General features: G+C 48.2%; 2 protein-coding genes across 3 annotated transcripts; both read left to right on the forward strand.

Moving 5' to 3' along the window:
* The first annotated feature begins 5,041 nt into the window (after positions 1 to 5,041).
* Positions 5,042 to 11,799, forward strand: GPATCH3 (G-patch domain containing 3). Of its 2 annotated transcripts, none has more exons than XM_027519441.1 (7): positions 5,042 to 5,498; positions 6,818 to 7,236; positions 8,897 to 9,071; positions 9,366 to 9,425; positions 10,125 to 10,246; positions 10,358 to 10,485; positions 11,073 to 11,799. In XM_027519441.1, exons 1-7 carry the CDS (start codon positions 5,063 to 5,065, stop codon positions 11,284 to 11,286), a joined length of 1,554 nt encoding a protein of 517 aa, XP_027375242.1. In that variant the 5' UTR covers positions 5,042 to 5,062; the 3' UTR covers positions 11,287 to 11,799. The 2 variants fall into 2 exon arrangements, with proteins under 2 accessions (XP_027375242.1, XP_027375253.1); XM_027519452.1 differs by having other exon boundaries at positions 5,076 to 5,547.
* Positions 11,800 to 11,898: 99 nt separating this feature from the next.
* On the forward strand, positions 11,899 to 21,443 carry GPN2 (GPN-loop GTPase 2). Its single transcript, XM_027519466.1, has 5 exons — positions 11,899 to 12,627; positions 13,197 to 13,353; positions 15,605 to 15,765; positions 19,363 to 19,493; positions 20,726 to 21,443. The coding sequence occupies exons 1-5, from the start codon at positions 12,217 to 12,219 to the stop codon at positions 20,796 to 20,798; spliced, it is 933 nt and encodes a 310-aa protein (XP_027375267.1). The 5' UTR covers positions 11,899 to 12,216; the 3' UTR covers positions 20,799 to 21,443.
* Positions 21,444 to 25,626: the final 4,183 nt, after the last annotated feature.

Below are 25,626 nucleotides of genomic sequence, written 5' to 3' on the forward strand. Positions count from 1 at the left end.
TTGCAGTGGCTTCTCTTGTGGAGCACGGGCTCTAGGTGCTTGGGCTTCAGTGGCTGCAGCACAGGGGCTCATTAGTTGTGGCTCGTGGGCCCCACAGCGTGCACACCTCAGTAGTTGTGATGCACGGCTTGGCTGCTCTGAGGCATGAGGGATCCTCCTGGACCAGGGATCAAACCCATGTTCCCTGCATTGGCATGCGGCTTCTTATCCACTACACCACCAGGGAAATCCACAGCTCCTATTCCCTTAAACACTATGCTATCATGAGTCTTTAAAAGTCAGAGATGATCAAGTGGAGAATAAATAACAGCACCTAGACTCTTTCCTCTCCTCACTTCACTGCAAGGCAGACTGACAGTGAAAGTACCGTCTTGGTTACTTTTGGGTTTAAGTTTTTGATGAGAAATCTGGCCTGCTTGTTCCCCCAGGGAAGTGGCCAATTTCCCCCAGAAAGAGTCCTCAGCCACACTCAACAGCACATCCCCACGTTAGTGCCAGGAATATTCATTCCATCAATGATGATTTACTGAGAATCTACTACACACTGAGCACCATTCGGGGTCTTGGGAATTTCATCCCACAAATAACAGTTGCATGTAATCAAAAGTACATAACTTCTCGGGTCATCTAACAACTTTTCCAGAGCATGCCATCTTTATTTTGGCACACACTATTTACTGTATAACACTTACTTTTCAATTCTTGGATTTTTAAAAAAGATAGTTTTAACTAAACATTTTCTGTGTAATATAAATTATGCAAATCAAACCTGTATAACTTGGTGAATTATCATGAAATGAATACAACCTTGTAATCACCACACGGAGCAGGAAATAGAACATTGGCAATGCCCCAGAAACCCTTCCCATCACTCTCTCTCCCTCCTGCCCAAAGGGTATCACTAACCCCTGATTTCCAACATGATAAACAAGATTGCTCACCTTAAATTAAAAAAAAAATTTTTTTTCAATTTACTTATTTCTGTTTTTGGCTGCACTGGGTCTTTGTTGCTATGCATGGGCTTTCTCTAGTTGCGGCAAGTGGGGGCTACTCTCTAGCTGTGGTGCTCAGGCTTCTTATTGCAGTAGCATCTCTTGTTGCAGAGCACAGCCTCTAGGGTGTGCAGGCTTCAGTAGCTGTGGCACTCAGGCTCAGTGGTTGTGCTACATGGGCTTAGTGGCCCCAAGGCACATGGGATCTTAACGGACCAGGGATCAAACCGGTGTTCCCTGCACTGCAAGGTGGATTCCTAACCACTGGGCCACCAGGGAAACCCAAATTTTATATAAATGGAATTGTACAGCATGTACTCCTTTGTGTTTGTCTTCTTTTACTTGATATTGTATCTGAGAGCCACTCTATGCTCTATGTAGCAGTAATCTATTCATTTTCATTGTTGTAAAGTATTCCATTACACTACAATTTATTTATCCATTATGCTACTGAAGAACATTTGGGCCATCAAATAATATTGCTAGCATTATTCTTGCACATGTGTTTTGATACACAGATGTTTGCAGAACTGGTGCTATATAATAAGAATCGGAATTATGGAGTCACAGAATGAGTGCTCAACTTGAGTAGATCATGCTAGTTTTCTAAGAAAGTGAAAGTTGTTCAGTCGTGTCTGACTCTTTGCAACCCCATGGACTATGCAGTCCAAGGAATTCTCCAGGTCAGAATACTGGAGTGGGTAGCCCATTCCCTTCTCCAGGGGATCTTCCCAACCCAGGGATTGAACACAGGTCTCCTGCATTGCAGGTGGATTCTTTACCAGCTGAGCCACCAGGGAAGCCTAAGAATACTGGGATGGGTAGCCTATCCCTTCTCCAGTGGATTTTCCCAACCCAGGAATCAAACTGGGGTATCCTGCATTGCAGGCTGATTCTTTACCAGCTGAGCTGCCAGGGAATCCCAGCAATACTGGAGTGGGTTGCCATACCCTCCTTCAGGGGATCTTCCCAACCCAAGGATCAAACCCAGGTATCTCACATTGCAAGATCCCTGGGAGGGATCATTTCTTGATCCCTTCCAAAGGTAGCAAGTCCTCCAACAACCAACCAGCTTTCCCTAAGCACCTACTATGTGAAAGGCGTACAAAGATGAATACTGAAAATAAGAACAGAAAGCCCTCTCATATCTGCAGCTCCCCATTATCATGAAAACAACAGGGAACTTTTAAGGAGGGCTTACTGTATCTAATATTCTTGTCTGGGAACTCCCATGGATAGAGGAGCCTGGTGGGCTACAGTCCATGCTGCTGCCAGAGTAGGACATGATTTAGTGACTCAACCACCACCGCCACTGCATGCTAGGCATTTACTGAGTACTCGTATATGCATGATGACATTACATTCTCACCACAATCCTCCAAGGGGAGGCAGTAACTTTCCTATCCAGTAGATGAGGAAATGTAGGTTCAGAGAAGTTAAGTAACTTGCCCAAAGCCACACAGTTAGCTAAAGATTGAATTTTTGGCCATACCATGTGGCTTGCAGCATCTCAGATGGAACTCAGGCCCTGGCAGTGAAAGCCCAGAATCCTAACCTACCAGGCCACCAGGAAACTCCCTTTTCTTCATGATCTTAAAGTATACTTACATGTGTATCCTTAAAAAATGTTTTTGATTTGTACTTTTTGAACTTTATATAAGTGGAATATTCTGTGCTTTCTGACTTGCTTATTTTCATTCAATATCATACACCTGAAATTATTGTACTAAATGCCAGTTTTTGCTCTTACAAATACTGCAGCTATGAATTCATATATACTGTCAAATAAAAAGAAACCTGGACTAAGGAAGGAGAGATTTTATTTGTAACAGTTATTGCAAGGAAGGAAAAGAACTACTGTAATAGATACAGGGAAGCTATTGCAAAGAGAAGCTCTAACCATAAGATCCACATGTGCCTCAAGGGTCAGGCAAAGAGTTTTTCTTTCATAGGGAGGAGTAAATACAGCTAGAAAGAACTTAGTGTGACGAAGTGGGATGACTGGGAATGACATATGAGACAGTAGGTCAGAAAATGCTTTACTCTGAACCCAGACTATTCTTCGGGGGCAAGGGAGCTGTTAAGGAGGAGTTGCCCGCAGCTCAAGCTGGGGGAGAGAAACACAGGGCAAAGTTCATGGACCTGGAGGAAGGAGAGAAGCTAAACTATAGTTAACAAGCATTTTGTTTTTATTGATCTGTGGGGAAAAGCAGTTCATCTAAGCATTTATGAGGCAAAGAATTGGAATTTGGAGTCTGTATCCAGCCTTGCCACAGGTAAACAAGAAGGCACTCATGAGTTTTATCTAAGTCGTAAAAGGAAGGTTGTCTCTTTGCAGTAAGTTGGTTCCAGAACACAAAAGGGTGGAGGGGGTTTCTTAACTTCCACTGTTTTCCAGGATCACAGGGCTTGAGCAAGGTTCAACACTGTCAATACATCTCTTGATAAACACATGCAAGAATTTCTTTAAAATGTATAACTAGAGGACTTCCCTGGTGGTACAGTGGATATGAATCTGCCTGCCAAAGCAGGGGACACAGGTTTAATTCCTGGCCTGGGAAGATTCCACATGCTTCGGCCCAGGCAACTCAACTACTGAAGCCCATGCACCCAGAGCCTGTCCTCCACAACGAGAAGCCACCGCGATGAGAAGCCCGCATACCACAGCTAGAGAAAGACTGCACATGGCAGTGATGACACCGGGCAACCAAATAAATAATTACAAAAAAAAAAACAAAACATGTAACTAGAAGTGGAATTTCTGGGTCAAAAGATATGTGGAGTTCCATAGGGTAATGCCAAACTGTTTTCCAAAGCAGTGGTACCTGTTTACACTTCTAACAATGTAAGGGAGCTCCAGTTGCTCTACATCTTCAGGATTTAAGAGAGGATTTGAGGATTTAAAAATGTTTGCCAATCTGCTGGCTATGAAGTGGGTCTCATTATATTTCCTTGATGAAACGAGATTGAGTATCTTTCATTATTAATTAGATGTGTTTCTCTTCTGTGAAAGGTCTTCCGCCCACTTTTCAATTGGATTGCCTTTAGTTGCTTCAGTCGTGTCTGACTCTGTACGACCCTATGGACTGCAGCCCGCCAGGCTTCTCTGGCGATGGGATGGATTCTCTAGGCAAGAGTACTGGAGGGGATTGCCATGCCCTCCTCCAGGTGATCTTCCCGACCCAGGGATCGAACCCAGGTCTACCGAGTTGCAGGATCCCTGGGAGGGATCATTTCTTGATCCTTTCCAACGGCAGCAAGGCCTCCAACAACCAACCAGCTTTCCCTAAGCATCTACTATGTGAAAGACGTACAAAGATGAATAATGAAAACAAGAACAGAAAGCCCTCTCATATTGCAGCTCCCCGTTATCATGAAAATATCAGGGAACTGAGCCACCAGGGAAGCCCCGGATTCTCTTCTTCGAAATGATTTGTGGGAGTTCACCAATACGTTTTGGAAGAATGAATGGACTGAAAACGCTCTAAACTGATAATTACAATTAGGTTTGGGAAATCTTAAACACTGTCCCTCCCTCAGACTTCTGATTTGATCCTCACTAGTGTAAAAGAGGAGAAGGCAATGGCACCCCACTCCAGTACTCTTGCCTGGAAAATCCTATGGGCAGAGGAGCCTGGTAGGCTGCAGTCCATGGAGTCGCTGAGGGTCGGACATGACTGAGCGACTTCACTTTCACTTTTCACTTTATGCGTTGGAGAAGGAAATGGCAACCCACTCCAGAGTTCTTGCCTGGAGAATCCCAGGGACGGGAGAGCCTGGTGGGCTGCCGTCTACGGGGTCGCACAGAGTCGGACACGACTGAAGCGACTTAGCAGCAGCAGCAGTGTAAAAGAACGCTGTAACACCACTTCTCAGGTGACTTTTTTCCATCACCACTTGCCTGTCTGTGGGAAAGGGACAGAACGACTTCATTCGAACCTTCCCACCTCTCGGTTCCATAGGCACAATCCCAGCTGACTCATCACCGAATACGCAATATTGCTACGCCTCAGCGCCAGCTCGCGATGTTCTCGCGAGAGTTGGTTCCAGCCGATCATGTGACAGCTAAGATGGCGGTGTCCAGCGAGGCGGAAGAGGAGGCGGTAGTTTATTTAGTCGTGAGCGGTATCCCCTCGGAGTTGCGGTCAGCACAGCTTCGGAACTACTTTAGCCAGTTCCGGGAACAACGCGACTGTGGCTTCCTCTGTTTCCATTACCGGCATCGGCCTGAGCGGGCCCCTCCCCAGGCTGCTCCCGACTGTACCCCAACTCCTATCCGCCAGGGTCTTGCCCAGACTTCACTCAACGATGCCGGTGCTCTCTCCACTCAGGACTCTAACCCTACCCGGACCCGCACCTGCTGCTGTGTTGTCTCTGTACGGGGGGCCGCTCAAGCCCAGAGGTTTCTCCGCATGTACTCGGGCCGCCGGTGGCTGGATTCTCAGGGGACTTGGTTACCTGGTCGTTGTTTCATCCGCAGACTTCGGTTACCTACTGAGGCATCAGGTACCCGTGGGAAAGAGACTAGACTTGGCCTACGGGCACTGGAACAGAGGTACCTTTCCTGAGGAGTGATGAAGATAAGTTAGGTCCCTCGTTAGGGCTCTTCAAGAGTTTAGATAATTTGTGGACAAAGTTTCAGGCTTAGTTTGCACGGTAGAAAAACTTGGGGAGAGGGGAACCTATTCAGATGATCTTTCCAGTTTATTAAGTCTATTCCTAGATCCTTTCGATTTTGCACTGACATAGAGGGGTGAAAAGGAAGTCAAGTATTGTTTTTGTTGCCCCTTCTTTGTTGTCCGCCGCCCAGTCCTCTCTTGGCAAGATGCAGTTGCTCAGTCTCCAGCTGTTTGCAATCCCATGGATTGCAGCATGCCAGGCTTCTCTGGCAAGGCGCAGATGAAGAGACAAGGTTTTTTATTTGGACTGTTCCCATTTTCTTGGGAAATCACTGATATGGAAACAGGAACCACAGGGCAGGGCCCTCTAATTTATTCATTCAACAAATCTAGCCTGTATTTATAGACTGAGTGTGACTCTAGCTGGTATGTAGAAAACAGTCCGACACAGTCTGTGCTTCGAATTCAAAAAGGAACACAGATTTATAAAAAGATAATTGTTACAGGGATGCCATTCTAATTGTTAACATTTACTGAACGCTTCCTTATTAGGCACTGTTCTAAGCCTTTCATTTTCTTATTGACGCCTGACAACAATCGTATAAGGCAGGAGCTATTGTCACCCGTTTTGTAAGTGAGGAAACTGAAGGATGCAGAAGTTATGTTATAAGATGACAATCACAATATTAATCAGGCATTTTGCTCTGGAGCCTGTGCCCTTTATCTCCCATTGCTGTGAGATGGCAGAGGAGAAACCGATTTCCTAGAAGGATTAGGAGATGTGGCTTTCCATCTGGATCTTGAAATATAAACAGGAGTTTGTGGGAAAGAATGGTATTCAAAGTAAGTGGTATTTACAAAGATACAGAAATGTGAAGTCCAAAAACTTTCAGGGCATGTTAAATTGTTTGATGTGATTGGAACACATGATATGAGGGTGTGCGTGGGATGAGGGTTAGTGGCAGTTGAGAATCAAAAGGTCGTCAGGAACCAGATCTGAAAGAAACCTGTGAGCTTACCGAGGTGATGAGAAATGGCATAAAATTACTAGGTGGTTCTGGTCAGGAATCAGAGGAAAGGACTCTGGAAATGTTTGAAAGGGAGAAACAGTATTAGTGAAAGGATTTAAGCCTTGTCCAGTTTCTGGCTTACGTGTGGCTGGAGACTTTCAGGTTTCAAGTGCCATTCTTCTCCCTGCTTTCCAAGGTTTGGGCTCCTTTCCCTTCAAGACCCGGAAGGAACTGCAGAGTCGCCAGGCTAAGAGTGAAACCTTCACACTGGCTGACCTGAGGCAGCTGCCAGAGCTGAATCCACCGGTGCTGATGCCCAATGGGAATGTTGGCACTCCCCTGCGGGTCTTTTTAGAATTGATCCGGGCCTGCCGCCTACCCCCTCGGATCATCACCCAGCTTCAGCTCCAGTTCCCCAAGACAGGTTCCTCTCGGCGCTATGGCAATGTGCCCTTCACTTATGAGGACTCAGAGACTGTGGAGCAAGAAGAGTTTGTGTACACAGCCGAGGGTGAGGAAATACCCCAGGGAAGCTGCTTGGCAGACATACCATCCAACTCCCGTGAAGAGCCAGAGGAAGAAGAGGAAGAGGAAGAAGAGTCACACTCAGATGACGTGAGTATGGAGCACCATCTTGTCCTTGCTGGCAGCTTAGAGAGGCAAACGCATTGCTGCTGCCACTCTTCAATTGTGTGTTCCAAGAGCTCTAAACCTGGGGTCCTCAGGAGGCTTCTAAAGACTTGGAACTCCCTGACATTGAATATAAAACTGCATTTGCTTGTGCAGGTGTATGTTCCTTTGGCAAAAGGGACCAGAGCTTTTTTCCAAAGATTCTCAAAGGCATCTTTTCATTGCTTCAGAAGACATGTGAGGAGGGTCTCTTTCATTGATGAAATCTACTAAGAGATACGATCACCTAAGGAAGTAGAGGCAGAGCTAGGATGTGAACCCAGTCCCCTTCGCTCCTCGTCTGACCTCTGTGTGCTTTCATCATGTTGAGAACTCACCTCTGTTTTCTGACCTTGAATCTGTGGATTGAACGCTAGCCTCCAGTCTAACCTCATCAGTGAAAGAGACATTTCTTCTACCTCTTTCTCCAAACTTCATTGTTCACCCATTGAATCAGGAGATTTTGTTATTTATTGGGAAACTTTTTTTTAAATGCGTGCCTTGTGTAAAAAGCAATTGATCTATGTCTTCAAAGCTCCCCGCTCAGAGTTACTAACACATCTGGACCACATCCTTAGTGTGGTACTGTTATGCCTTTTCTCCAGCACTTTCTCTGCAGCAGTGATTCCTGAGGCCTCCTGGAGTTTAAATGGGGCAGGGGGCCCCCAGGATTTTAAGCCAGGAGTCATTCTATCATTCCACAAGTCCAGTCAAGCAGCCGTAAACACAGGGGCTAGCACAGGATTCCAGAGACCCTCTAAAGCTCATTTCCTTCCCTCCAAGAGCCTTCAGTCTCCCTGAAGAGGAAGAACCAGTATCTGCAAAGGGTACATGGTACAGAATGGGTTTGCAGGCTGGTGCTGCCCCTCTCTTGGTGTACCATCTTGGGCAAATCACTTTGCTTCACTAAATCGAAGTTTCCTTATCTGTAGAACGGGAATAATGGTACTTATTCACAGAGTTGTTCGGGTGATTAAAGGAGCTAAGGTATGTGAAGGGTCTGACACAGTTGACAGTAGGTATTAGTTCTTGTCCCTTCTTTCTTTGTGACATAATGTAGAAAAGCATAAACAGTGTATATTGATTAACACAGAAGTTCACAGACCAGTGAGAGTGCTGTGGGCCTCAGTGTAGGGGACTTCATGTGCACTAAAGCACTTGAGGATTAAGGAGGTGGTGGCGGAAGAGCAGGGCAGAGAGGCCGGGAGAGCGACGTGACCAAAAGTGCAACGATAAGAGTGAGTCAGGCTTGGGACTTCCTGGAGGTCCAGTGGGTAAGATTGGATGCCAGGGAAGTGCTTCCAGTGCAGGGGACACAGGTTCAGTCCCTGGTCAGGGAACTAAGATCCCTATCTGCTGTGTGGTGCAGCTTTAAAAAAAAAAAAGACTAGTAGGGGAAGTGGCCAAGTATGTTGAGAAACACTCAGGGCGTGGAGAGATTGTCAGGTCAGGCCTCAGGGGCCAAAAACATGCTGCTTCTCTGAGAAATCGGGAGGAATAGAGCTGAGGTCCCATCCCTAGGACCTCCTGTGCAGCCAGCTGCCTACCTGTGGGCCTCAGGTCAGGAAGCTGGACAGGCAGGTCTCCTCTCTCCACCTTCTCCCAGGATGATGACCGGGGTGAGGAGTGGGAGCGGCACGTGGCACTGCATGAGGACGTGACGGGGCAGGAGCGGACCTCTGAGCGGCTCTTTGAGGAGGAGATCGAGCTCAAGTGGGAGAAGGGCGGCTCCGGCCTGGTGTTCTACACCGACGCCCAGTTCTGGCAGGAGGAGGAAGGAGGTAATGCTAGCATCAGGCAAGGGCAGGGGTGGTCCCTGCTGCTCACCCTGCTGGCGGTGAGCCCGACCAGAGGGCTAGGAAAGAGGCTTACATTGTTGTATTTGAGAGACCAGCCATCCTTTCTAGGGGTTGGGGGTCAGGGGAGTGGGGAGAAAATGCCCTCCTCCCAATTCTGAGTGACCCTCCCAGAGGAGAGATTTGAATATACACTCCAAGTTCTAGAATGTCTAGATTTAACTCTTGATAGAACTGAGAGTCCTTGGTTCACTCTGCTTGATGCTTTTCTCTCTGCAGACTTTGATGAACAGACAGCTGATGACTGGGATGTGGACATGAGTGTGTACTACGACACAGGTACTGGGCCCGGGCTTGCAGTACTTGGAGATGGAATGGTGCCCTGGCCGTGCAGTGACACTTTACCAGACCTGCTTAGCAGAGTCTGTGACAGGGCACCAGTCTCTTAAAAGATCACTAGTTGAGTGCATTAAGTGCTGGTTGTGGGCAGCATCTTTTTTCTTTCTGTGTGGAGGAAGGACATGTGGGCACAGCCCTCAGGGAGGTCTGGTTCTGATGGGCAGGCCCTAGTAGAGTGGGAAAATCAGGAGTTCAGGCTCTGGTTAAGAATTTAGATTCTGGAGTCAAGAATCACCTAGGGTTGAGACCTCGCAGTGGTTAAGATTCCCAAGTTTCCAGTGCAGAGGGCTTGGGTTCGATACCTGGTTGAAGAACTAAGATCCCACATGCAGCGCAATGTGGTCAAAAAAAAAAAAAATGACCTAGGGTGATTTACAGAGTGGGAGGTGAAGACCTGGGTCCTAATTCCAGCTCTCATTTTTTGGCTCTGTGACTTTTCTGCACCACAGTTTTTCCTCATCTGTAAGATGGGACAGCCATGGTTCTTCCTCTTGGCAAACTCCCAGTCTAATGAGAAAAATACAGTAATGACACACTATAAAGATGAATATGTAAATCTTGTGAGGAGGGCCTAGAAACCTGATTTTCCCTACTTCTGCTGAGAGAGACCCTTCCACAAACTGGGCTCTGCTTCCTCAGATGGTGGAGACAAAGACGCCCGAGACTCTGTCCAAATGCGTCTGGAACAGAGGCTCCGTGATGGCCAGGAGGCCGGCTCTGTGATCAGACACCAGGTGGGCACCTTCGAGCGCCATACCAAGGTGAGCATTGTGCCCAGCCCACTGACCCCTTTCTTTTCCTTCTTTACCCCCATTCCCTCCCCTGCCCCCACAGGAGCCCCATGTCTTGAGTCTTCTCTCTTTCCTCTGCAGGGCATTGGGCGGAAGGTGCTGGAACGGCAGGGCTGGGCTGAGGGCCAGGGCCTGGGCAGCCAGTGCTCAGGCGTTCCCGACGCCCTGGATAATGACGGCCAGCATCCCAGATGTAAGCGTGGATTGGGGTGAGTACGGCTGAGGGACTTCCCTGGGAGCCCAAGTGAGCCTTTCAGCTATACCCAGGTTCCCCATTTCCCTCTGGTTCTGGGTTGGGCGCTAGAGACCCCCCAGGGACTGAACTTTAAAGCAGAATTGGAAGAAGTTGATCTGGCACTAGTCTTTTCAAGACTGAGTCCTCAAGCTTGATTAAGGATGATTAATCTCCTGGAGGAGTCATTCCCTCAAGTCTGAGGAATTTGGACTTGATGATTGCTCTTAGGGAGTGACTGTAAGTCACAAAGTGGTAACAGTTGTTCTGAATTTTGTGTACTATTTAAAATGAAAGCAGTATGTGAGGCCCCTGGTTGCTGGCACCATCAACAGATAAGATGAGGGGGCAGGAGATTCAATGCTCTGTCTTTGGGACAAACCAGATATGTTGGTGATGGACAGGGAGGCCTGGCATGCTTCAGTCCATGGGGTCACAAAGAGTCGGACACAACTGAGTGACTGAACTGAAGAAATACATAGTAGCTATTACCCTGTTCTTTCCCAACCCCTTTACTGGGGTAAGAGAGCAACCCTCTCACGGAGAGCCCTTTTTTTGTTTCAGGTACCATGGAGAGAAGCTCCAGCCATTTGGGCAACCGAAGAGGCCCCGTGGAACTGGCTTGGGGCTAATCTCCACCATCTACGATGAGCCCCTACCCCAGGACCAAGGAGAGTCGCTGCTCCGCCGCCAGCCACCCACCAGCATGAAGTTTCGCACAGAGGCTTTTGTGAGGAGTTCCAGCTGTGCACTGAACAGCCTCTCAGAGCCTGAGTGAAAGGTTCAAGGACTCCCCCTTAATCAGGATCACTCATAACTGCACAGTGGCAGCCCTGTGCCCAGCCTTATCTTCCACTGAAGGCAGAAAGAACTCTGGGAGCAGCAGTCTGCACGGTTGTTCAGGATGCTTTGTTCAGAACTTGCCTTCTGGTTGTCTACCTCAGGGACATTTTTACAAAAAACCCCCGTTATATACTTCCCTTTAATGAAAGGAATTAATGACTCCTCCTCCTTGGTCTCCTAACCCTAGTCCCTATTTTTTGGGCTTGCTTCTGTTGCCTCCCCCAGCCCCTTGAAAAGCTGGACTGGCTGAGGTTATCAGCAAAACCTTACTGGGAGGAGGTTACCATGAAGCCCAGAAAGAGGGGCGTTAAGGACACGGAAGAGGAGAGGGCTCATGTTCCTAAGAGACGGTCTTGGGGCGGGCTCCAGTGCTGGGCCGGGGCAGCGGACAACCCGCCGCAGATGTGCCGGGTCTCCTAACGGGAGAATAAAAAGGTTAACTACCGAATTTCTCTTTCTCTTCGGATTTGGGCCAGGAGTACGGTGGGGAAACCCCCGGAAAGGTCCCTGCAGGGCCCCCAATCGGCTCCACGCCCCAGCGTCACCACTTGGGGCTTATCTCCACAGCTCTCGGCGCCAAGCTATGTCGTCACCGTGAGGGCGGGACTTCCTCTCCGGGCCGGGCTTTCCCGACGTCATCCGGAAGTCGGGTGCAGGTCCTGTCGGTACCTGGCCTTCTGATCCCCTCACAGCGCGTGGGTTCCCTCCTCTTCCTCAGGCGAGCCCCCGGCATCGCGGCCAGCCCGGGGCGAAGCGCACGTTGGGGGATCCCGTCGTTGCCCTCAGAGGTCGTCTCCGGTGTGGCTCCCGCCTCCCTCCCCTGCCGCGCTCAGCTGCTCCGCACGGAGCCGTGTGCCGGCCGCCCATGGCGGGAGCCGCTCCGACCACGGCGTTTGGGCAGGCGGTGATCGGCCCGCCGGGCTCGGGGAAGACCACGTATTGTCTGGGCATGAGCGAGTTCCTGCGCGCGCTGGGCCGGCGCGTGGCGGTGGTGAACCTGGACCCAGCCAACGAGGGGCTGCCATACGAGTGCGCCGTGGACGTGGGCGAGCTGGTGGGGCTGGGCGACGTGATGGACGCGCTGCAGCTGGGCCCCAACGGCGGCCTGCTCTATTGCATGGAGTACCTAGAGGCCAACCTGGACTGGCTGCGTGCCAAGCTTGACCCCCTGCGCGGCCACTACTTTCTCTTCGACTGCCCTGGCCAAGTGGAACTCTGCACGCACCACGGAGCCTTGCGCAGCATCTTCTCCCAGATGACGCAGTGGGACCTCAGGGTGCGTCTGGGGTCTGGCGGGCCTATTTTGCAGATGGAAGAACTGAGAAAGGGAGGAGGACAGATGCCACGCCCCCATGTCCCTCAGTGAGGTAGGGGCCCAGACGCTTTGAAGTAAAACAGGTGTGAGTTCGAATTCTGGCTTTGCCACTGACTCCACACTATGTGGTCCTGTGCAAGCCAGTTTAATCCCTCTGAACCTGCTTTCTCATCTGTAGGATGGATGTGTCACTACCCAATTGGGGATTATTGGGAGTATAGAAGGGTTTAAGTGGAAAGTGGCATGATGATTGTTGTTGTGACTTGGTAGGCAAAGAAAGTGAAACAGTGGAGTCAGATGCAGTGCCCACTGGGAGGCTCAGTGCAAGGCATCTTGTAGGAAAAAGTGTTCCACCTCTCCTGGGATAAGGGTTAGCAGTGGCTGTTAGAATGAAACAGAAGGAGGAGGAGACTAATGGGAAGACTTGCCCTTTGCCCTCAGAAGTCCCAAATCTGATGGGAGGGACAGAGGCCCTAATGTTCCCTGCCTCCCTGGGCCACTCTCACACCTTTCCATTCCTCTCTTCCCAGCTGACTGCTGTTCACCTGGTGGATTCTCACTATTGCACAGACCCTGCCAAGTTCATTTCGGTACTGTGTACTTCCTTGGCCACCATGCTGCATGTGGAGCTGCCCCACGTCAACCTCCTCTCCAAGATGGACCTCATTGAACACTATGGGAAGCTGGGTAAGAGATCCTGTTCTGGAAGCCCAGGGCAGCAGGTGGGCTGGAGTGATGCAGAGATCTCTGCTGAAGGAAGCCGCTTCCAGGGACTGTGTATGGCCTGGTGATAGTAGCCACAGGCAGATCTGACCCCTGCCCATTTATTTTGTGCCCCTCCGTGCCAGATACTATTCTGGGTTTTGGAGACAAGAGAGCTACAGATGGTGATATGTATTATGAAGGAATTAGAAGAAAATGATGCATAGTGAGTGAATGAGAAGGAGGGTGTGAACTGTACCATTTGAGCTGAGTAGTAAAAAAAAAAAAAAAGCCAGTCAATGCAGAAGTGTCCTAGACAGGGGATCCAGTAACAGTAAAGGCCCTTAGGGAAAGAGCTTTTTGTGTTCAAGGGAAAGGGGATGGGAAGTGGGGGAGCCCAGTGTAGCTCAGAGAGTGATAGGAGGAAGCGAGGTCAGAGAGGTAGGCAGGGGCTAAAGAGGAAAGCCATTGATGAATATGAAGCAGGAGAACACCATGAACTGAAAAGGCCCTTTTGGCTTCTTTGTGAATTGAAAGAGGCAAGAATGAAACAGATCCTATAGGAGGTTTTTGCAGCAACCCAGGCGGTGGTTAGTGGGAACGAAGAGAAGGAAATAGATATAAAACTTAACTCAGGAAATAGGATTTGCTGGTGGATTGGACATAGAGGAATTAAGAATGCCTCTCACATTTCTGACCGAACCAGTGGACGGATAAAGGTGGGAACAACAAAGGGAGAAGCAGGCTGGCAGGAGGCAGGGGTGTTGCCTAGGGTTCTAACAGCCAGCGTTTTTTCTCCTGCAAAATTAGTGCTCTCCTGACTGGAGCATCAGTTCTCTAAATACCATCTTCAGCCACAGAGAATGGAGAGAACAGCTGAAAGGAGGTTGTGGAGAGAGTGAAGTGTCGGGGCCTTGTCCAGGGAGGGTAACTGGGTGCCCGTCGGGACACGGAAGGATGTCAGCACCTTGGAGGGGCCACCTCAGCCCAGAGTCTTGGTCCATCTCTTGGCAAGCCCAGACACCCCATTTTATCTGTGTACAGATTTATGCCTCTCTCCCCCTTCACAGCCTCCATTCCGATGGCCACGTTTGTCCTCTGCATTTCTAGCTCTGACTCTTGCCAGTCATCCTCACAAGAGATGGAGGCACACACCAGATCAGGCAGTTGAGACCCAGAGAAGTTACATGAATAGCCCAAGCTAGCATGTTAGCTGAGAGGAAATCTAAGTGCCAGTGTACCTGGCTGCAGTTTCTCCATTCTCAGTGAGAAACATACCTGTCAGGCAATCCAAGAAGTTTGCTGGAATGGCCACATTTTCTTCCTTGCAGACACAGGGGTGTCAGTTTCTAATCAGGGCTGGTAAGAATACAGAAAGCAGAGCTCAGGGTGTGAGTCAGTTGGTCCCGACAGCCAGATTCCCTCAACTGACTTTGGGACAGACCTGCTGAGTTCCCAGCTGCCTGAGTTTTCCAGGCAGAAATGGATAATACGGGAAGGCCCACTTTCCTTCTCTTAAGAGGAAGTTTGTATTCATAGAACTGAATTCAGGGACCTCTGAGTCATCTATTCTGATCTTCTCATTTTATGCTAAGAAGGAACTGGCCCAGAAAGGGAAAGTCATTTTCCCAAGAGGCCAGCTTGCTAGATCGATGACTTGGAGTGTGTGTGCCTGGTCCTGGGGGCACTGCCTGGCTGTGAGCCTCGTGAGGCAGGGGCCAAGCAGTGTTATTGGTACATGTTCAGTCTTATTACCGTTGATCAGGCACTTCTCTGAACCAGACACTGAGGTTTATGGCAGTTAATCCTCACAGTAGCCTCATGAGGTGGGTAACTGCCCACAGAGCTGGTAAATGGCAGCGCCAACAAGTGAAATCAGTTGTTTTCTTCTTAGTAAGTTAATTTCACTGCCTCAACAAATATTTGTTGAATGAATGAATGAATGAGTGAGTGAATGAAGGCAAAGGAAGAAAGAAAAAAATACGTTCTCTGTTCTCAGGTCTTTGCCTGATGCCAACTGCTCCTAATACCAGTTTCTCTTCTCTTTCTTCTTTTTTAATTGAAATATAATGGACTTACAATGTTGTGTTAACAAAGTGATTCAGTTATACATACATAACATTCAGTTATACATATACATATACATATATTCTTTTTCGTATTCTTTCCATTGTGGTTTATCTTTATCACAGGATATTGAATAGAGTTCCCTGTGCTAACCAGTTTCTCTTCTTAGCCTTCAACCTGGACTACTACACAGAGGTCCTGGACCTCTCCTACCTGCTGGACCATCTTGCTTCGGATCCTTTCTTCCGCCACTACCGGCAGCTCAACGAGAAACTGGTGCAGCTCATTGAAGACTACAGCCTAGTCTCCTTCATCCCTCTCAATATTCAGGTACAAGCATACGTCTTTTTTTTTCTTTCTCTCTCTCTTTTTTTTGGACATGCTGCGCAACTTGTGGAATCCCCAACCGGGGACTGAACCTGGGCCTTGGACAGTGAAAGCTCAGAGTGCTAACTGCTCACAGTGCTAACTGCTGGACCGGCAGAGAAGTCCCGAAGGACATCTCAGTTTTTTTGCACTTCACTTTACTGTACTTCACAGCTACTGCTTTTTTTTTTTTAATGAATTGCAGGTTTGTGGCAACCCTGCATTCAACAAGTGTATGTTCCAACAGCATTTGCTCACTTCATGTCTCCATGTCACACTTTGATGATTCTCACAATATTTTAAGCTTTTTCATTATTATTATATTTGTTATGATGATCTGTGATCAGTGATCTTTAATGTTACTCTCTACAGTCGTTTGGGGCACCATCAACTACACCCATATAAGACAGTGAACTTAATCCACAGATGGCGTGTGGATTTTGACATGTATTTTGATAGCTTCACTGACTGGCTGTTCCCGCATCTCGCTCCCTCTCCTTGGGCCGCCTTATTCCCTAAAACACAGCAGTGTGGAAATTAGGCCAGTTAATAACCCTACACTGGTCTCTGTGTTCAAGTAAAAGGAAGAGCTTCACGTCTCTCACTTTAAAAGCTAGAAATACTTAAAATCAGTGAGGAAGCCATGTCGAAAAGCTAAGAAAGGCCAAAAGCTAGGCCTCTGGTGCCAAACTGTTTGCCACGTTGTAAATGCAAAGGAAAAATTCATGAAGGAAATCAGAAGTGCTGCTCAGTGAACACAGGAGCAGTAAGAAAGCACAACAGAAATCTTTCAGCATATCAGAAAGCTGATATGGAGAAAGTTTTAGAGGTCTGAATAGATCAAACCAGCCATAGCATTTCCTTAAGCCAAAGCCCAATCCAGAGCAAGGCCCTACCTAACTCCTTCTTGTTCTTTGAAGGCTGAGAGGTGAGGAAGCTACAGAAAAAAAGTTTGAAACTTGCAGAGGTTGGTTCCTGAGGTTTAAGGAAGGAAGCCATCCCAGTAACATGAAAGTGTAGGTAAAGCAGCAAGTGCTAAGGAGAAGCTGCAGCAAATGATCCAGAAGATCTCGCTGAGATAATTAAGGTGACGTCACTAAACAGATTCTCAGTGTAGACAAAACAGCCTTACACTGGAAGGTGTTATCTAGGACTTTGTAGCTAGAGAGGAGTCAGTGCCTGGCTTCAAAGGACAGGCTGACTCTTGTTAGGGACTAATGCATCTCGTGACTTTAAGTTGAAGCCAGAGCTCATTTACCATTCTGAAAATCCTAGGCCCTTAGGAATTCTATTAAATCTGCTCTATCTGTGCTTTATAAATGGAACAACAAAGCCTGGATGACAGCACATCTGCATACATGTTTTACTAAATATTTTAAGCCCACTATTGAGACCTACTACTCAGAGAAAAAGATGCTTTTCATAATATTACTGCTCATTGACAAGACACCTATTCACCCAGGGGCTGTGATGGAGAAGTTTTCATGCCTGCCAACACAACATCCATTCTGCAGCCCATGGATCAAGGAGTCGTTTTGACTTTCAAGTCTTAGTATTTAAAAAATACATTTCTGAAGGGTATAGCTGCCATAGATGGTGATTCCACTCATGGTTCTGGGCAAAGTAAATTGAAAATCTTCTGGAAAGGATCCCCATTCTAGATGTCATTAAGAACATCTGTGATTCATGGGAACAGGTCAAAATATCAACATTAAAAGGAGTTTGGAAAACGTTGATTCTAGCCCTTGTGGGTGACTCTGAGGGGTTCAAAACTTCTGTGGAGAAAGTAAGTGCAGATTGGTAGAAATGGCAAGAGAATTAGAATTAAAAGAGCCTGAAGCTGTGACTGAATTGCTGCAATCTCATGAAAAAAGTTGAATGGATAAGTTCCTTCTCAGGGATGAGCAAAGCAAGTGGTTTCTTGAGATGGAACCTACTGGTGAAGATAACTGGGAAGGATGAAATGGCAACAAAGGATTTAGAATATCACATGAGCTCAGTTGATACAGTAGCAGCAGGGTTTCAGAGGACTGACTCCAGTTTTGAAAGAAGTTCTACTGTCATGCTATTAAATGCTGTCAAACAGCTTTGCGTGCTACAGGGAGATGGTTCATAAAAAGAAGAGTCAATTGATGCTGCACACTTCACTATTGTCTTATTTTAAGAAACTGCCACAACCATCTCAGCCTTCAGCCACCACCACCCTGATCAGTTAGCAGCCTTCAACATGGAGGCAAGACCCTCAACCAGCAAAAAGATTATGACTCACTGAAGGCTCAGATGATAGTTAGCATTTTTTAGCAATAAAGTACTTTTTGATTAAGGTTTTTTTTTTTAGACATAATTGTACACTTAGTAGACTACAGTAGAGCTTAAACACGACTTTTATATGCACTGGGAAACCGAAATATTCATGTGACTCGCTTGATGATGGGATTTGCTTTATTGGAATACTCTAGAACCCAACCCACAGTATCTCCGAGGTGTGCTTGTACTAGGCACTGGAACGACTCCTCCCTTGGCTATCGGCTCTGACGTGCCTGGGACTGCACTTGCAGACCAAGGATATAGGAAGCGTGGAGGCCTCGAACAGTAGTCTTTGTCCTGGTCTCAGCTCATCAGTCTCATTGGCTTCGAGGCCAGTGGGAGGCAGGATTCCAGTAAAGAGGGTGGACCAGACTTTGGCCCTGTCTGTTCTGTTTTGCTGGGTTCTCTCCACGTATGTTACCTCCTCTGTGTGAAAATGGAGGGGTTCAGAAAGTGCCCAGCAAGGGACTTGACCAAGGCCAGAGACAAGTCTTTCAGGCTCTTTCCAGATGGGCAACTGACTGTTGACTTTGCAAAGTAGTACCCAACTCTTGTGCCTCTCACCTTGTACCCTGCAAAGGGAACCTGGGAGGAAAAGGTGCGTGTTAGATTATCCTTTCTGCTGTGGTGGACTTAAAGAACTTGTCTCTTCTGTTTAATGCCACACTTCTCTCCTCTACAGTGAGGAGGTGAACCCTATAATATTAATCGTACAATTTACAGCTTGTTGAAGGCTTTCTGTATTAGACACTGTGTGTGTGTGCTGAGGACTGTTACATGTACTGTTTTGATCTCTTTCCCATCATGTGATATAGGGACCATCCTTACCACTTTTATATGGAGGAACAAATAAGTTACATGCATATTTACGGGTGCCTGCTGTTAGCTAAATGCTGTGCCAGGCACTGGGGATGTCTGGGCAAACAGGTTCCTGACCTCCAAGGGTGCACAGTCCAATGGGGGAGTTACTAACTTGTTAATAGTAAGATGGTAGGCTCATAGCCACAGTGGGGATCAACCCAGGGGATGGTAAGTGTGCATGGAGGAGCTTATCTGTTCTAATTTGGGTGAGTTGGCAGTTAGGAAAGAAGGGGTGTAGTCGGGCCTCTGGCGACACTAGATATATTCCAGGCCAAGGAAGCTGCATGGATTAAAGGCTTCACGAGGCAAGATGGAGGGGGCATATTTGGAGAATGCAGTTGGTTTGGTACAACCTCAGTTCCACATACCTCTGTTTCTCTCCTCCCTGCTCAGGACAAGGAGAGTATCCAGCAGGTGCTGCAGGCTGTGGATAAAGCCAACGGCTACTGCTTTGGGGTCCAGGAGCAGCGGAGCCTGGAGGCCATGATGTCTGCCGCCATGGGAGCTGACTTCCACTTCTCCTCGTATCCTTCCTCACCAGCCTCCACCGTGGCCAAGAGCAGAAGGCCAGGGGCTGAGGAATGGCCACGTCTGCCCTTACAGATGATTGGTTTCCTGTTGACCAGTGGGCTCCCTGGTGGCTGGTCCCTTGGAAGGCTTCAGGGTTGTTTGTACCTGAGGATAAGTAGGAATCTGATCAGAAGGAGCAACAAATACAGAGGCCCAGCCATGAAGGGGCACTGGTCACTTGGGAGAGACACGAGGGCTTCAGTTTGCCTGGTGTCTTGAACTTGAAGGAGAAGGGGAGATGCAGTGGTCAAGGGAGGTGGGCAGTGGAGGAGTGTGGACTTTGGTCTGTGGGTGGCTGGTGGGAACCAGCATCCTCCCGATGAGCTGAGCGTGATGTGATCAGATGTCCATTTTTGAAAAGCACCTCCAAGTACAGAAAGTGCATTTAAGGGATGTGATTGGAAGCAGGAGCGTTTTTAGTCTCCAGGTGAGAACGGATGAAATGTTAGTATGAGAATAGAAAAAGGGGTGTGGCCTGGGAAAAATACTAAGGAGATAGACAACCAGAGCTGGTGACCAGGTGGTTATAGGATAGAAGGAGGTGGAGCAGAAGTTAGACTCCCAGGTGGTTGGGCTGGTTGTAGGCCTCCTTGGTGGCTTGGATGGTAAAGGATGTGCCTGCAACGCAGGTTTGATCCCTGGATGGGGAAAACCTCTGACTCCTGGAGGGGCATGGCTACCCACTCCAGTATCCTTGCCTGGAGAATTCCATGGACACAGAAGCCTGATGGTCTGTGGTCCATGGGTTCGCAGTCAGACATGACTAAGCAACTAACACTTTGACTTTTCGGGGTGGTTGTGCTCACTGAGGCCAAAAAAGGAAGAGGAGAGGGCAGGTTTGTCACGTGGGTAGCAGGGATGGGAGCTGAGGGTTGTGCCATCTTTGAGGGGCATGGCTCCAGAGCACGTGCCACAACACAGAGCCGGAAGGTTGGCGCGCTCCAGTTCTCTGCTGCTTAGCACTGTGGGGAAAAGGCACAAAGAGGAGCGTGTGAGTCTGGTTGCTTCAAGGGACTTCTCAGACCAGTTGGTCCCCATGGCCTGAAGCTATAATTATGAGGAAGGGAACAGGATGGGAGGAACCTGCCAGACACAGTTGGGAGGCAGGCATCACAGAGATCAGATCCTGCCCAGACCAGTTCCCCATCCTTGCCTGTGCTGTCAGCCTTGACAAGCCCCCCATCAGCACCCTGGGCCTCCAGGAGAAGTACCTGGCGCCCTCAGAGCAGTCAGTGGAGCAGGAGGCCATGCAGCTGTAGCAGCAAGCTGGGCTCCGGAGGACGAGACACACGACCCAGCACTGGGGGGAGTGGCGGCTCCCAGTGACCAGCTGGACAGCTCAGCTGCAGCAGATCCAAGAGCAGCCCTCCGGGCTAGAGCTGGGAGACAGGCATGAGGATACCTAGGCCTGCAGAGGACTTCTGGCCTGAAGCCAGACGTGTCGCAAAGCAGAGCATCAGTCACACCCTTATGAGCTCTGGATGCTGCCACTGGGCATTCAGCACTGACCCACTTGGGCTGTGATGGGATGTGCTGCAATACAAGAGCTTATTTTCTACTTCTTGTGGCTTCCAAACTTTCTTCCCGCTACCCTGGCCAAGGGAGGTGGGAACGTGGGAAGGCCACCCTTCCCCAGAAGAGGCCTGTTTCTTGGTATTCCAGGGCAGGCTCGCCCCCAAGCCCAGGACCATGCTGGAGGGATGACCCAGTCTCCAGTGGTGCTCCTTTGTCCATCTTCAGCGCTAACAGTGAACTCAAGCCTGAGCTTTCACAAGCACCATTTCCTAGCAGATCTTGCAATGGTTTATTTTCATTGTATTTATTTCACAGTTTTATTCTTTTGAGGGGCAAGTGTTAATTAGTTTTCCATTTATAGTAATGATTAAAGTTTATTTTAAAATGAAGTTACTTATACAAAATATGTTGTTGAAAGAAAAATATTAGTATATAATACGGTATGAAGGCTGTGGCAAAACGATGACTTCAGGTTGGAAATACTGGTACTTGCTTCTTGTTGGGTGTTGCAGCTAGTTGGGGGCGATTCGTATTTTTAACCAGTAGGTGGCGCCCCAGGCTTTCTTTTCTTTCTTTTTTTTTTTCTTTTTTAATTTTAATTTTCTTTCAGTTGTAGCCTGGAGGCAGAAGGGGACAGATGGCAGTTGTGCCAGTATTCTTATTTGCAGACACTCAGGCCTGTTAACACATGGGATGGGCTTCGCATTTCACAAAGAGCTTCCACACAGACAGTCCTCATATGACTCTCACAGGAACGCCTAGGGCTACAGATGAGGTGGGGAATGGTGCTAACCCCCACTTTATATGAGGAAACAGAAAACTGAGGAGTTTGAACCTCGGTCAGCCTGGCTCTCTCACACTCGCTTTGCTGACTTCTTAAATGGCGAATCCTTAGTGGTGAAAAGTCACAGCTCCTTCTCCCACAGGATTTGTAGCCACTCATGAGAAAGAATTTAGACACCTGTAGAGTATTCCTGGGAGAAGGCAATGGCACCCCCACTCCAGTACTTTTGCCTGGAAAATCCCATGGACAGAGGAGCCTGGTAGGCTGCAGTCCATGGGGTCGCTAATAGTCGGACACGACTGAGCGACCTCGCTTTCACTTTTCACTTTCATGCATTGGAGAAGGAAATGGCAACCCACTCCAGTGTTCTTGCCTGGAGAATCCCAGGGACGGGGGAGCCTGGTGGGCTGCCGTCTATGGGGGTCGCACAGAGTCGGACACGACTGAAGCGACTTAGCAGCAGCAGCAGCAGCAGCAGCAGCAAAGTATTCCTGAGTTGTAAATCAGGGGGAACTGTTCTGAAGTGGACTTGAAATGGTGATTGAGCTCTGCTTTCTTAGTTTTGGCCATCAGAGCAGAAGGCAGAGAGGAAGGGGCCATAAGGAGGCTCTTCGGACTGGAGCAGTGTGAAAGCAGTCGACCTGGACTCCCACGCCTGGCAGGATACAGGATAATAACTGGGTGCTACTTCCCCCACCTCTTTCATCTGAGGAGTTCAAAGCACCTCACCCCTTTTAACACTGTACACAGTAGGTGGGGAGTATCAACAGGGCAAGCCAGGGAAACTGAGGCCAGGAGGCACTGCCTGGGGCTGTCTGTGAGTCACCTGTGAGGCTTGGAGCCCGGGATCATGACGCCCAGGCTCTTGGACAAATCCCTCATCAATTAAGGCGTGAGGGTGGGTGCTGTGTGTTTGAAGCTGGTACCAATAGTTGTGGTCAGGGGTTTTGATGCTTACCCCGAACTAGAGGCCCCAGCCACCACCAAAGCACACCAGATGGAAGAAAGGCGTCATGTAGAACTTTATGGCCTCATATGCAAGCACCCTCAGCATCAGTGAGTGGGGAAGGATGGAAACACTCCAGGCTTTATTTTCAGGCCTTGGTGTGACAAGGGTGTGTCTCCTCCAGTGGATGGAGCTCTGACCACTTCCCACTGATAGCAACATGATTCTCTGTTCGCCTGTTAGGACGGGCTGGACAGCACAATGCCGAAAAGCAGAGGCATCTGGGTTCCAGGTGAGGTCTGCTCAGCATGATATAGGCAGGGTCAGAGAAAGACTGGGCTTTCCTTGTGGTAAATCCGTCTGCAATGCGGGAGACCTGGGTTCGATCCCTGGATTGGGAAGATCCCCTGGAGAAGGGAAAGACTACCCACTCCAGTATTCTGGCCTAGAGAATTCACGGACTGTATAGTCCATGGGGTCGCAGAGTCGGACACGACTGAATGACTTTCACTTTAGGGCTTCTCTTGTAGCTCAGTTGGTAAAGAATCTGCCTGTAATACAGAAGACCTGGGTTCGATTCCTGGGTTGGGAAGATTCCCTGGAGAAGGAAATGGCAACCCACTCCAGTATTCTTGCCTGGAGAATCCCATGGACAGAGGAGCCTGGCGGGCTACAGTCCATGGGGTTACAAGAGTCAGACACGACTTAAGAGACTAAACCACCAGAGAAAGACTACCCTCGATTTGGCAGCAAGTGACAACTGTCCTTAAGATTTCTTTTTTTTTCCCCCAATAGAAAAAGAAAACACTTGGAAAATGAAAATAATAAATTTTCTATTCAAATGTATAAATATATATTTTTTCTTTCAGTTTATTTTTCTATACATTCGGAAGGATAGCTATAGCATTTATATATGTGGGATATATTGTTATAGCTTTATAACCTTTTTGCAGTTAATATTTTTTCAGGTAATTAGAACTAGAAAAATCTTAGAATTTTTTTACCTTTTATATTAGAATATAACTGATTAACAATGTTGTGGTAGTTTCAGGTGGACAGCAAAGGGATTCAGCCACACACATACGTGTATCTATTTCCCCAAACTCCCCTCCTGTCCAGGCCTGCCACATGGTGTTGAGCAGAGCTCCCTGTGTGCACAGAAGGTCCTTGTTGAAAACTGGAAAAACCTTTTTTAATGTCTACATGATAATATTCTATAGTGTGGTTAAAACAGTGTTTATCCAGACTCCCACGGTTAGCCTTTAAGTTGTTGCCAGTTTTTTGCTATTATAAATAAGGTTGTGATTAACCTTTGTCTGAGTCTCTGACTTTTAACTTACGATACATAAGTCCTAGAAATAAAATTACCAACATTTTCTAGGTTCTGTGTTCATGTTCCCAAAATGCCTCCCAGAAAAGCGCCACCTTACATCTCACATGCCCTGTCTGGAAGTGCTCTTCTCAGCCCCGACCTCACCTGGCAATCGTGACTTCTGAAGGGAGGAAACCACCCCTGAGTGTCTTCCAAGGGACCTTCTTGGTCATCTCTGTTAACCTCTGTGCATTTCCTGGCTCTGAATTGGGAACCTCCAACAATTGGAAGATAGCATTTGGAACCTATCAGAGACCACAGCTCACTGGAAAGCCTTCCAGCCCGGACAAAGAGGCTGAGGAGTGAGGATGACACCCTAAAGCCCACAGAGCTGAAGCACAACCAGTATGCCCTCTGCTGTTGCTGAAGTAGCAAAACGCTCACCCACAGTTGGCTGAGAATAGGAAGCCTGACCCCATTAGGGTCTGTGGGAAGATGAGGCTCCCATCAGCGTCTGAGAGATTCTCAAGGCTTCTGACAGAGATGGGAGTGACTTCCCAGCACCACTCAGGCCCACCCTGTTTTTGAAAGAAGTGGGGAGGCCTACCCACCTCAGAATCCCTGGTGGGAAATTCCCTATCAAGCTGAGTAGCTCTCCTCTCCTTTTTCTTCTCTTGCCTCTGATTGTTGAACCTTTTACTCAGTCAGGTCTGGGCTGCTCACCTCTTCTTCCAGTCCCCTTTGAGTCCCAGATGACACAGACATCAGTGGCATCAGGCTTGATGAGGGTAGGAGAGAACCATGTACCTCACTTCCAACCCACTGTGTCCTTCATGTCTGGCCAGCTGCACACAGTCCCAGAAGCCTGAGTTCCAAGTGACCTAAGACTGAGGGACTGTGAGGGATAGGCTGGGGGTTTGGAGCCCAAATGAGGTGAAAAATAAATGCTCTGGACTAGCACACAGCAAAGTCGAAATTTTTTTCTCCCCATCCCAAACCCTGAAGCAGTTACAGAGGAGGGAGATGAGAGGGCCCTTCAAAGTCATCCCAAATAAGCACATCTAAAGTGGTGTGCTCACTGTCCAAATACGGCTTCAAGAAATGTTCCCTAGCGCTCCCTTCACTCTGGATTGTCACCTCTGCCTCTACGTTAATCCTGGAGCCTCCACAGTGCTCTGTGGGGTCACAGAAACAGCAAAGGAGGCATATTGGGACAACTCGTCAGTCACACCCGTGGTCACATCATCGATTCTAAGCTAAAAACCAGTCCCTTTACAGTCAGACAAGGAAATTTCAGGTTAACTTTAGTCTGAAGGAAGAAAAATGGGGAAATGTATCTTCCTCTTGCCTTCTCTTTTAGCAAATATTTATTGAATACCATAATCTGATGTATTTTTTAACACTATGCCTAGCCACAGATTGAAGACTCCGTGTTCTCAGAGTCTGGGGTTTCTTCTTCTATCCCTAGACAAAAATCTCTATATTTCTCGGGAATTCCTGGGCAATCCAGTGGTTAGGACTCAGAGCTTT

Source organism: Bos indicus x Bos taurus, chromosome 2, assembly GCF_003369695.1.
Source record: "Bos indicus x Bos taurus breed Angus x Brahman F1 hybrid chromosome 2, Bos_hybrid_MaternalHap_v2.0, whole genome shotgun sequence".
Classification (NCBI taxonomy): domain Eukaryota; kingdom Metazoa; phylum Chordata; class Mammalia; order Artiodactyla; family Bovidae; genus Bos; species Bos indicus x Bos taurus.

Coding starts and splice junctions, on each gene's coding strand:
- GPATCH3 (XM_027519441.1), top strand. CDS start 5,063: ATGGCGGTGTCCAGCGAGGCGGAAGAGGAGGCGGTAGTTTATTTAGTC. Junction 9,072..9,365: donor CTGGCAGGAGGAGGAAGGAG/GTAATGCTAGCA, acceptor TTCTCTCTGCAG/ACTTTGATGAACAGACAGCT. Junction 9,426..10,124: donor GAGTGTGTACTACGACACAG/GTACTGGGCCCG, acceptor CTGCTTCCTCAG/ATGGTGGAGACAAAGACGCC.
- GPN2 (XM_027519466.1), top strand. CDS start 12,217: ATGGCGGGAGCCGCTCCGACCACGGCGTTTGGGCAGGCGGTGATCGGC. Junction 13,354..15,604: donor TGAACACTATGGGAAGCTGG/GTAAGAGATCCT, acceptor TTCTCTTCTTAG/CCTTCAACCTGGACTACTAC. Junction 15,766..19,362: donor TCATCCCTCTCAATATTCAG/GTACAAGCATAC, acceptor CTCCCTGCTCAG/GACAAGGAGAGTATCCAGCA.